Below are 12355 nucleotides of genomic sequence, written 5' to 3'. Positions count from 1 at the left end.
GGAAAATGGTCACATTCACTCGTCAGGCTCCACGCAATACAGGAGCTATAAATTACAACTGGTTCTAAGAAAAAGCCTGGGGTTTTTTTTCTTTATGTGAAGATGATGATTCTGAGTAATGACCTAAGGCAGATGTGCAAAGTTAAAAGGTGTTTCGGTGGTGAGATGAAATGCCTTGGGACATCTCTGGTACCTGTTCTGTGCCCGTGTTTGTTCCCTGGATGTGTTGCTGGTGCTGTTGCTGACCAGCCGTTGGCAGTGGCTTTGGCTGGGGCGTGGTGGCAGCAGTTACAGCCAGTGGCACCAGCCACAATCTGCCAAAGGAGCTGGATTTTGCAATGCCAGTGGGGTGTGGGCTCAGGCTGAAAGGAACGGATAACTGCCAGACACCAGATGTGTCCTGCAAGCCACCAGTTTACTTCTGGGTGTACACAGTGCTGCAGTTGTGCTTGCATTGCATGGGAAGGAAACCATCATTGTTCTTGGGACCCGTGAGAACATACAACTGTCTAGTTCAAGCATGAGGCTGGTGTGTTAAATTGGTTGTGCTCTCTGACCTTCAAGATGGCCACATCTCTACGGTCCTTTATAGAATTGGGCTGAAGATTTGAGGCCTTAGTTTTTTACTTTTACCACTGAATTTTCCCTTTGTACAAAATGTGCGAAGACATGCTCTTGGAAGAATTTTTACTTCATCAGCATTAGAGGACACTTGTAAAATAAGCCTATTGAAAACCTGGTCAAATGTTGTCTGTCCACCACAAATAAATTCTCTTATGGCACATTTCTCTGTCAATATTATCTTTTCTAAATTTTAAGGCAAGCTTGTGAATTCCCTAACCTTCTCCCAGCTCCCTTCCCTTCAGAAAAATCGAACCTCTGTTCCGACAAACAGTCCCTACTTCTTTTAGCCTCGTTTAAGCATATTCAGCATTGATTAGTTCGCACATTTTTTTTTCCTCCAGAGCTTTTGGCTTCTTAGGCATTCAGTAATCTTCTTAGGCATTCAGTCAGGAGTTATTTTCATTCTGTGAAAACCTTGTCAGTTCTATCTACTTGAAATATTAACTGTGAGGTTGCTGGGTTTTTAAATAAAATGGAAAAATAACCTGTATGTATATTCACTAAAGAATACAAGCAAAATTATTCGTCTGAGTTGTGATTGGGTTTTATTTGATTGTGGTTGCATGTTTTTTGTTAAATTTTATTATGTGGTTTGTTTAAAGTGATCTAAAATCTGCGCAATTTATAGGTTTTCTTATTCTGCTGTTGTAAAGTATTTGAGATACTTTTCAGTTTTCAGGCATTCTGGGTTCTATAAAAATAGGCATTAATTTAAAATTTAGATGAAGGTTGTTTTCTGCTTAAGTACTTCCCTGCAAATAAAATCCCTAAACACAGCACCTCCATCAATTTAGAAATCAGTCTTATGAATGACTTATGTTATTTTGCACCTTATTTGAAGTTTTCCATTAACACTAAATTTCAGTTTTGTTTTGGCGTTGGCCAGATTTAAGTCTCTACTCTGTCAATTGTCCTCCTTGTCCTGCTTCTGCAGGCTTTGCTCCCCATGCCCTTAGCTCTGGCTGTGAAATAAATACTGTGCTTAATAAGTGGAAAGAGCTGTCAAATAATACATCCACGGTTGTAATTCAGGGGTGAAATAATTTACTTTGATCAGTTTAGTTTTTAATGGAACCACTCTTTTGATCTTGTCATCAGGTGGGGCACAAGTGATAAGGTGAGGTGAAGGAGCGTAAACTCGAGTTTTTTGGGCAGGAGCACAGATATAGATTTATTAAAGCCACAGTTAAGTGTGGCTTTAATATAATTAACTTGAAAGAATGATAGCTACAATGATTTTCACTTAAAGCCTTAAATCAGGTTGATCTCTGCTGATAGTATTTTGTACTTCAGAATGGATCAAGATACATTAAATCTATGATTGAATGCCATAGAGAGTCAAATGAGACTGAGAAAAGAGAGGACAAGGACTTGATGGACCTTAGCGAGACTTTGTAAGTGGATATGATGTGTTACACATGGCAACATCCTTGTAAATTTGGCTTAAGAATATGTAATTGTCACACCATTTTGGAGTTCTGTCTACTGGCATCAATATTAGAAACAAATAAATTAATTTTGAGGTTTGCAAATAGTTATTGAGAATAGAAGATGGTACTCTACATTGCCTTACAGGCTCAGAGAGCAAACCAAATTGATAGAGTTATTAGAATCAAAAGGAATCCCAAAAAATCCTTGGCAGATTTTCTTCAGTATTTATTGCTAACAATTCTGAGCAATTCATGCAAGAGTGAATTTTTGTATTAAAACTAGAAAATGAAGTTTACTTAAAAATCTGTGCTTAATCTTTTAGCTTTGCTTAATTACAGAGTTGCATTGTGAAAAATGCAAATTAAATATTCTGTATAATTGAAATTTCCTTAGTTGATAAGTACCAGGCAAATCTAGTACCTGATTCATCACTGAAAAATTGGAATAAAGAATATTTTTTTACAGTCAGGCTAAGGACCAGCATCTCTGAAGAAACAGGATGTTCCCTGAACTATGGAACAGTATGACATTTCCAGAACACCTTTCTGACTACTCTAAAGTCTTAAGAAAGATAGGAGCTTTCATTTCCTGCTTTTCAAATGAATATATATATGGAATTGTGTTGATGTATTCATTTTTCTGTCAATCACCTGGTACCTTTTCTCTGATGCTTGTAAAGTGCTAGTTTGTAAACTATTTAAATTGCCAGATATAATAGTAACAACAACAATAATAACAACTATTATTATTATCATTAACAACTGTAGTAATTCTTCTATAAATAAAGATGGATTTTAAACATACTGACTTGAGCTAGTTTAATCTGTAAGTTTTCATTCGGTGCTCTTGATTTTGTCTCCTGAAAAAAAATTGTATTTTTTTGCATGGTTTCTGTAACTACTTATACTGGTAAACAAGCAGTTACAATTTTGAATTTTATTATGTTCCTCTGAATCAGTTTTTTTGTTGTGCTTTCCTGAGTGAAGAATTAAAATAATTTTAGAAGTTATTAAATAAGAGACTTATATTGTATTGCATTTATTGTTGCATGTTAAGGGGTTTATTAGTACATGTGTATTTTCCCTAGTACATGTGGTTTAACTGTAATTAAATGAAACTCTATTAGTTGGCAGTGTGTTCTTCAGAGCTGGAAAACTTACAGATGTTGTCATGAACCTATTTTTATCTGTTCGTATATTGAAGAAAACTAGTTTTTGTACCTTTTTCTTGTTATTTTCATGCAACCTTATTGTTTAACTCAGTATTTTGAATAAATTGACTCGAAGCAGTAAAATAGACTGTATTCAGAAACTAATTTAGTGCAATGTACTTTGTTCTTGGGAGGTAGCAACGGACCTGGCTAGATAAGTGAGTTATTTTCCTTCAAAATACAGCTTTTAAGTTTGTTATTAATACTACAATTTTGCCCATTAAGGTTAATTTAAATTACAGATTAACCTCAGACTTAAGGTATTTTGAATTAAAACACATACTGCTTTTTTTTAATAATGAAAATTTACCTTTTTCAATGTTGCATATTCTTAAGAGAGAGTTTGTTATTTTTTAAAAAAATTATTTTGGTTTTCCTAACAGGTAGGTTTTTTATTGATGGGTGTGTTTGTCATATATGAATTATGTCAAAATACTGACTGTGTTTTATTCATTCTTAGGTGATTTGCAAGTCAGATGCTCCTACAGGGGATGTTCTGCTTGATGAAGCTCTGAAACACATAAAAGAGACCCAGCCTCCTGAAACAGTACAAAATTGGATTGAACTGCTTAGTGGTAAGCCTTGCACATAACGTATTTGCTTTTTTTACCCAAATAAAGCTAATTATCTGGCATCACTAGAGATTATATTGCAAGGTTTTTTGAGAGAAAATATGCAAAAAAGTTAATTAGTCTGTCCTCTAGGGTAGTCTCTTGTTGATTGTAGCCTTTAATCAAATATAAGTAACTGTTGCTTTTGACTTAACTTGGTACAGAAAGGATCTGTATGGAAGTGTCAGAGGACATCTCAACTCAGTGGAAGAGGTGCCTTCTGCTGACTCTGAAGTAAATCAGGACTGCACCCTGGAGATGTAATTGCCTTTCTCTGTGTTTGGAAATGGTGGTTGGTGGAAGTTTGGAGCCTGAGTGTATGCACTGAGTATTCAGATCTTTCAATAAAGAAAGGAGATGAAGAGCTCATAGCTCACACATAAAACTTGAGGGTGATTTGGCCATTAATCATAAAGAAAAAATAAAGCATTAGGAGTTTATTTTTTTATTAACTGAAGAAATGTAATAAATATTTTTAAATGTTAAATACTTCTTGTTGATCAAAACAAAGTCTTCAAGGTGAGTACTTTGCACACAGCTTTCCCTGTAAAGCTAGTAAATAGTTGAGAAAGAATGAAATGTCAGTGATCATAGAATTTTGAACAGGTTTGGTTGGCAGGGACTTTTACAGGCCATCTAGTCCAGCCCCTCTGCAGTCAGCCGGGACACCTTCCACTAGACCATCCAACTGGACATTGCATGCTTCCAGGGATAAGGCATCCACCACCTCTCTGGGCAACCCATTCTGGTGTCTGATTGTGAAAAACTTCTTCCTTGTATATAATGTCAGCCAACTCTCCTTCACTTTGAAACCATTATTCATGTCCCAGGCTCTGCTAAAGTGTCTGACCCCATCTTTCTTGCAGTCCCCCTTTAAGCCCAGAAAGGCTGTAGAAAGATTTCCTTAGAGCCTTCTCCTCTCCAGGCTGAGCTGCAGACAGAATTGATCACTAGCCTTCGTCTGTTTTCACAAAGCACATAAATGCAGCTCCCTTGAAGTAGATCAGAGCTGTACTTCATTTGTGCAAACAGTGCAGGAAAAAACCCTGCACTGTTGACCCTCATTGTCAACAATGTGCCTGTGAGGTTGGGGGTAATGAGATTTGGAAGTTGCCTGTGTAAAATCTGCTACTTCTTAAAACCGATAAGCTGCAGAAATGAGCAAAATCTCTTTGCCTTTCTCTGCTTTCCTGTTTTCATTATTCTTGTCATTCATTCTGCACCACCTTAAACAGCCTTCCTTGCACACCATTCATTCTCAGGTCCTTGCCATCCCCCCTCTCCTGCTCCTTGGCTGTCAGGCAGGGGGGAGCCTGGACTACGTGTCAGGAGGGCCATGGCTGCTGCGGAGCCATGCAGTTCAGTTCTCACTCAGCTCCCCTTCCCTCTTACAGCCAGCAAAAACAATTCATTTTTCTTGTCCCAAATACATAATTTGTGCTGACATTTCACCTCCTTTCCCAGTGCAATGCACATCAAGTTAGGACTGGCTCAAGAAAGGTCAGCTAATGAATGAACTAGTGTTGTAGGTTTTCTTTGAGGTAAGCTAAGGCTTTCCTGACCCTGCTGAGCTTTGGCTCTGTGAAGATAGTTATCATCAGTGCTGTGGCTAAGGCTTGAATCAATAATTTTTACTAACATATGTTTATTAATTATACCAATTCTTGGATGGCATTAGTGTTCTTCGGTTCCCATGGTTTAGAGATCTGTCCTTCTGAAGAAAAATATTTCAATGGGTCTTGGTGGGGGTTTTTATTTTTATTGGTTGGTTGGTTTTGCTTTATTTTGCTTTATTTAATAAATTCATAAACTCTGTTAGAATTTTGCCTTGGAGACCAGGTCGATCCTGGAAAAAAATCTATCCATGGTTATCAGTGATGCAGAGTGCTGCTTGGAGTTACAGTACATGTGAGTTCAAAGCTATCATATGAATAAATATGTGGACATGTAAGGTGATGTTTGCCAGGCTGATGTTTATAATGTAGCCCCTAAAGAAAACAAAGGTAGGGAATATAGACGTTTGGACCAAAATATCGGGTTTCCTGCAGATGTAGCAAACATCTCTCTCCGTGTCTGCAAAGTGTCTGTGTAGTTGAAGAGCTTGGTCACAAGGTGTCACCACAGCACTGACTTCAGCCACATGGCAACTGCACAAAAATCTAGGAAGTAGCCTTTGCCCTGTGAAAGGTAGTAAGGAAACCGCTTTTTTGTGTTTGTGTGATAGTTTCATTTATGATAAACTGGGGAATCGTATTCAGTGATGTGTAGTTGGACTTGTGTAGTTCAGTCCTGGTTGGGTTTTCTGCCTTTCACTCTGCAGCTGGAGTCACCTCATTTGTTTGCTTATCTTGGCTGTTACTTGGATACAGTGTGTGTCACCCTCCATCACAGTGGGAGAAACCTCAAAGTCACCTGTGGCTTACTGTTGTTGTTGTTATTATTTTATGCTAACCAATAAATGTTTTAAAGTTTGGTACAGAAATTCTCATATCATTTATGGAAAACCTCCATCTATGTAAGAAATACTTAAAGCTGTTCCTTTTCTTGCCCCTTAAAATGCATAGTCTTTGACATCAGGAGGGGATTATGATAAATTCTTAAGTAATCTGGAATTAAAATTTTTAGCCTGTTAAATAAGCTCTTAAGCAAAGGTAGAATTCTCAGTGATAAACAGTTTTAGTTGGAGCTGTTGATGCTGACTTTGTCGTTTGTCAATTTCCTCTCTGCATACAGTCACACACTCTGAAGGGCCCAGTTCTGCTGCTGTAACAAAAGGCATTAGAAATAATTTATATAGAAGCATTAAAGACTCTGTCTAATATGTGGTTCATGTGGGCACACCTGTGCCACACACATTCTCACAGGGCATGGTCACTATTTCATATGGTGGAGGCAGGAAGGGGGAGAGGAGTGGAAACCTGCAGAAATAAAGAAATTCACTGGGTAACTGTGCATTAGCTTGTCTCTGTGGCAGAAGAAAAGCAGTAACACTTCTCCTGGTCTCTGACGTGGTAAAAGACTGTAGAAAGGTGCTTAATTGTACTTTATTTTTATTGTTACATAAATAAATTCTGCAGAACTGATTTTTTTTTATTTTACAAGACAAGGTTTTTGTTTATTTTTCATATCTGCAATCAAGATGTGGCTTAGCTGTCGTTTCATCCAAACTGTCACCGTACCCCAGAGCTGTTCCAAGGAGGTTCTCCTGGTCTCTGCCTCCATGGCAGGGATCAGAGAAATGCTGACAGGAGCACAGTGTCTTGTAGTCTGCTATATGATTTTGACAGCCCATTCTGTACCACAGAGGGGAAAAGAAAAATCACTGCAGCAGTGCAGCTTAAACTTTGTCTGACTGTTGTGTGGTTTTCTTGCTGTTTCAGGTGAAACATGGAACCCACTGAAGTTGCACTACCAACTACGAAATGTCCGTGAGCGGTTAGCTAAAAATCTAGTGGAAAAAGGTGTACTGACAACAGAGAAACAGAACTTCCTTCTTTTTGACATGACCACGCACCCTCTCACCAACAACAACATCAAACAGCGCCTCATCAAGAAGGTTCAGGAGGCAGTTCTTGACAAGTGGGTGAACGACCCCCACCGCATGGACAAGCGCTTGCTGGCGCTCGTGTACTTAGCCCACGCCTCAGACGTCCTGGAGAACGCTTTTGCCCCCCTCCTGGATGAGCAGTATGATTTAGCCACAAAGAGAGTGCGGCAGCTCCTGGATTTAGACCCTGAGGTTGAATGTATGAAAACCAACACGAATGAGGTTCTGTGGGCTGTTGTAGCAGCTTTCACAAAGTAACTGCATTCAGACTGAAGCGTTCTCTCTTCTTTCATGTAAACCAGTTTTTTTTCTCTTTTATTGACTATTCATGTTTTCTGTAATTTGTACCTTCTCACATGATGAATGGGTTTTTGTTTAATGGGAATTATAAGTGGTGTATTCCCTACTTCTCTATCTGTATACAGGATTTTGCTGGTACAAGAGACTTTCCTGTTTAAAACAACAGAAGAAGGGTAAACTGCCATATTGGCATTCCATTTCCTATTCAGTTTGAGTTACCTTAAATACTTTGTTTAATTTTTCACCTCGTTGTTATTGAAGTGGTTTGTCACCAAAGCTCCATGTTGAAGTGTCTGTCAGGACATTTTATACACAGATATTTTCAATTACATATAACAAAATTACTTAAAAATCAGAAATGACATTAAGCAGCTTTGTCAATAGTTCCTGTAAAATGCCCCATAAATTTTAATTTTCACGCAGGTCTCTTGTGTACTTATATTTTCATTAGAATGATAGCTGAGTCATAACGCTAGTATAGAAAAGTCCAATTGTTTCATAAACTGGTTTTGGGAGGGGATACATTCCATTATATTGTGTATATATAGTTCAAATTGTATATTAACAACTGCCCCATCTTAGTATTTTGCAAGATCTACTTACTTGTACACCTGGTGCCCCTTATTTGCTGTCAGCCATTGCCATCTGATGCAAAGAAAGGCCTCCTGCAGAGGTCCTGTGTGTGAAAGCTGTTTTTTTCCAGAGTCTCTGGAGTTTGCCATCCAGGTATTCTCAGTCTATGCATTGCCTTTGAAAATTAGTGAATGGAAAGAGACTGCTTTCTATCATTGGTACTTTCTTCTTTCCTTCCACTTCTGTGTGGAAAAGACTCATGACCAGTACAATTCTTGAGTGCAGTTTTTGGTTTTGTACACAAATTAATGTTTGTCTCATAAACCTTGAACTATTTTACACTTCAAAAACAAAAAGTCAGTCCTAGCAGGTGTTGCATGTAAATGGTTAGCAAGTAATGGCAGCAGTTCAGAGAATTCAGATTTCTGTAATGGGATGCTCAGCTATATTTTAATTTTTATATATACAATTATGCTGATTAGCACACTATTGTAAAAAAACCCAAAACCTATATAAAACCCTGGCTTTTTAAAATTTATTGCCTCTTTGCCGCTGCTTGTTATTTCCCATTGATTTCACAGTGTAAATATTATGCATTGAAAGAATTAAGCATTGATTTCTATACTTTTTTCATCATACCAATGCAGATTTATAGTGGGGCTTACAGGTGTTTAGAAACCTTTTGGTTAATATTCAGAACAAGAATACTAGATGGTGTATAACTGTAGAGTTGAAATTTAAGAGATCCCTTAATCTGTATACTAGCTTTTTACCTACAGTAAATAAACTATGATCTTGAAAGTGCCTGAAACAGAGTAAGCATGTCACTTATACTTTTTTGTTGCTAATTAGAAAGGTTTTATTGCCTAACTGAAAGCTTTAGTTTATATCCTTCTTATTAGAAAGGGAGAATTTATATTAAGTAGTTCAAACTGACTTAATCAGTGGTGTTGCTCAGATCTGCAGGATTCATTGCTGGGACAGGCTGAATTAATTTGGGGAGTGTGCAACTGTGCCTGCCCTAGGTAGACCTCTTCAGTCTTGAGCACAGCTCTACAGCCTCATCTGTGACTGGATTTCCAATTTTGCACTTCATTTTCAATCATTGATATGCTTGAGTAGTTGACTTTAAAATGCAACTTAAATTCATCGTACCTCTAGAACCTTTTTTAAGAAAGGTTTTTAAAAATATGGTCCTTGACATTTAATGGCACACTGTTCTTTCAGTTCTTAATGCTATTTCTTTAGACAAATGAAATTAAAAGTATATTGTAAAGTATTTCAAACTCTGGTTTACAAATAAAAAGACAAACAGTATTCTCTCACTTGTAAGATGCTGTGTTGAAAACTTTGAGTGGCTTGGGCATGAACTTGGGACATTGTTTTTTAAACATTTCAAGCTGTGATTGCTTTTAAGTGGAAGGAAAATGAAAATTGCTGTGTTGCTCTTATATTTGACAGCTTATGGAATACTTTCTGTATACTTGCTAGTAGATGCAGCTCACAGCTTTCATTGTCTCTCATGTGATCTGTTTTCTCATTTTCTGTTGCTCTTTGAGAGGAGGAGGAAGTAATTAGGCAGAAAGGTCAGAAAAATGGTGGAGTGTGCAGGAGCAAGTTATGTGCACAAAACTTTTAAAATGGCTTTGAAAATCTAAGCTACTTGAAGCATGCTTCAGACTGAAAGTATCCTTCACAGTCCTTTTTCTGGCCTCTCTTCATCCTGTGAGTATTTTCCATTTTCCTGCTGGTTTCATGTTTGGTTGTGGGGGATATTGGAGTTTTAGTACCCTTATGGTCTACATGGTTTAGAAGAAATCGATGGTTTAGAATTCTTTTTTAATCCCCCCCTTGAAAGATTATTTGGGGTTTTGTGGTTTTTGGGGGTTTTTTTTTCCACACAGGATAACTGCACACAGTATTTATCAGCTTTATTTTGCTTAGATAGGACCTCTGACCGTGATGGGGAGAGTCTGTGCTGGACATGTCAAAGAAATTGGATGTAAGTGAGGAAGGGTTTGGGAAGAACAACAGTGTCTTTTGCTGGACCACCTGGTGTAAGCCTGGATGTGCAGGGGAAATAGATGAGCTTTTGGAGTCCTGAGTTCTAAAATTGTGCTTCAAAAAGCCCAAAACCTCCAGGAAGGTAAGTTTGGTAGGTTAATAGGAACTGATTTGGCTGACATTGTTGCCTTTGTTGCTATTTCAGGTTTTAAAAAATGGCTAAACACGGGAGACTGTGTTGATGAGATTCAGGTACCCTTCTACCTGGGCTGCTACTGCAGCTCACGGAGACCTACCTGGTTTCCAGACAGTTCTGTCTACTCCAAACCCTCAGCTCTCAGTGGCTGCTCAAGTGAAGATTCTTACCCAAAGCGTGAACTTGAACACATGCCTCAAGGAACAGCATGTATTATTCAGGGACACATTTTTTTAAAACAAACTTTCAAGTCAAAACCAGGATTTTGAAAGTTAAATCATTAAGCAGTGTATACACACACACACACACACTCACACACATTTTCACAGTCCTTGAGCTTGACATTGTCCTTTCCTGTGTTTCTAGAGCTGGCATTACAGTGCTGTTACATGGACTGGTAGTGAAACGTGTGTACTATAAATGATGCTTTTGAGGCAAAATTTGCATAAGTGGCGGTAAAAGGCTGCTGACTGTGTGCTCGTGTGTTCATGCCCATTTCTCCTACAAGGTGAAGATATGTATTAACTGATGTGTTCTCTGTGAACTGGACTGAATCTGTACTGTAACAAAATAAAGCACTCTTTCATGCTATCAGCTGCAGGTGGTTACTGCGTATCACATGCATGCAATACCTAAAGGATATATATTTTCATTTGCTAAGTAATTTCCAGTTTTTCCTCAGGCTGCATTATTCACCAGTTTGAGAAAGAACTTTTTTTAAAGGTTTTCATCAAAGCCTTAGCTCTCCTTCAGCTGGGCTCTAGGCAGTTCAGGCAGCCTAATTCTGTTATGTCCCAGTTATCCCTATTGTCCACCTTTTTATATGGAGGGGGGTTTCCAGCTTCAGAGAAGTATGAATTTTTTTTTAAAGTAATTTAGTTTTGAAAAGAATTTTGGAAAAAGTAAGTTTACTCTGTGGAAATGCTTAATGCATTAACGATTATGCTGTCAGGTGCTTTGTAAGTATTAAATATAAAGTGAGATCTCAGGCGTGTGTATGGGGTGACTGCCTTGGGGCAGTGGTTGGGGAAGACGCCTAGTCAAAGCTGCTGTCCGTGTTAATTTATGAGTAAGATCTGGAGTTTCCTCACAGTGGATCTTGCTTTCTCCTGCCCACAGAGCAGCAGCATGAAGCCTGTGGAAAGCTGATGGTAAGAAATGTCTTCTGACCTTGAAGAAAGCTGCTGTAGAAACACAGGAAAACCTGGGTCCCAGAACAGCAGACAAAACTAGGGAAAGAAATGCTGATAAATAGTAGCCTTTGGCTTTCTCCCTAACCTCCACCTTTCTGTACTTCCAGATAATTTGCTGTTTCAACTTTTTTCTCCCCTGACTCTGGACTCTGGTTTTTGTTTCTTGGCTTGTTGCTTGGTGACTTCAGCAACAATGTGGCCAGAAGTGCCAGGGCAGTGATTGTCCCCCTGTAGTCAGCACTGGTGAGGCCAGACTTGGAGTTCTGTGTCCAGTTCTGGGCCCCGTAATTCAGTGGGAACATTTGAGGTGCTGGAGTGTGTCCAGAGGAGGGGAACACAGCTGGGGAAGTGTCTGGGACATAAATTCTCTGAAGAGCAGCTGAGGGAGCTGGGGATGTTTATCCTGGAGAAAAGGAGGTGCAGGGAGGAACCTTGTCACTCTCTGCAACTCCCTGAAAGGAGAGTGTAGCCAGGTGGGCCTCAGGCTCTTCTCCCAGGGAAAAAGTGACAGGACAAGGGTAAATAGCCTCAAGTTGTGCCACAGGAGGTTCAAGTTGGACATCAGGAAGAATTTTTTTATTGAAAGGGTGGTTAAGCACTGGAATGGGCTGCCCGGGGAGGTGGTGGAGTCACCATTCCTGGAAGTGTTCAAGAAACAAGTGGATG

The 12355-nt window shown here is 38.7% G+C and overlaps 1 protein-coding gene across 1 annotated transcript in view; it reads left to right on the top strand.

The window, feature by feature from the left end:
* The window catches only part of GOLPH3 (golgi phosphoprotein 3), a 30969-nt gene extending 19882 nt beyond the window's left edge, over positions 1 to 11087 (top strand). Inside the window, exons 3-4 of the mRNA XM_066569454.1 lie at positions 3726 to 3840; positions 7257 to 11087. Coding sequence (XP_066425551.1) covers positions 3726 to 3840; positions 7257 to 7681 — 540 coding nt within the window. The 3' untranslated portion in view covers positions 7682 to 11087. The remainder of the gene's footprint in view (positions 1 to 3725; positions 3841 to 7256) is intronic.
* Positions 11088 to 12355: the final 1268 nt, after the last annotated feature.

The sequence above is a fragment of the Molothrus aeneus genome, chromosome Z (genome assembly GCF_037042795.1).
Source record: "Molothrus aeneus isolate 106 chromosome Z, BPBGC_Maene_1.0, whole genome shotgun sequence".
NCBI lineage: Eukaryota > Metazoa > Chordata > Aves > Passeriformes > Icteridae > Molothrus > Molothrus aeneus.
Note: the sequence above shows the minus strand (reverse complement) of the source record. Positions and strands in the feature narration are given on the sequence as shown.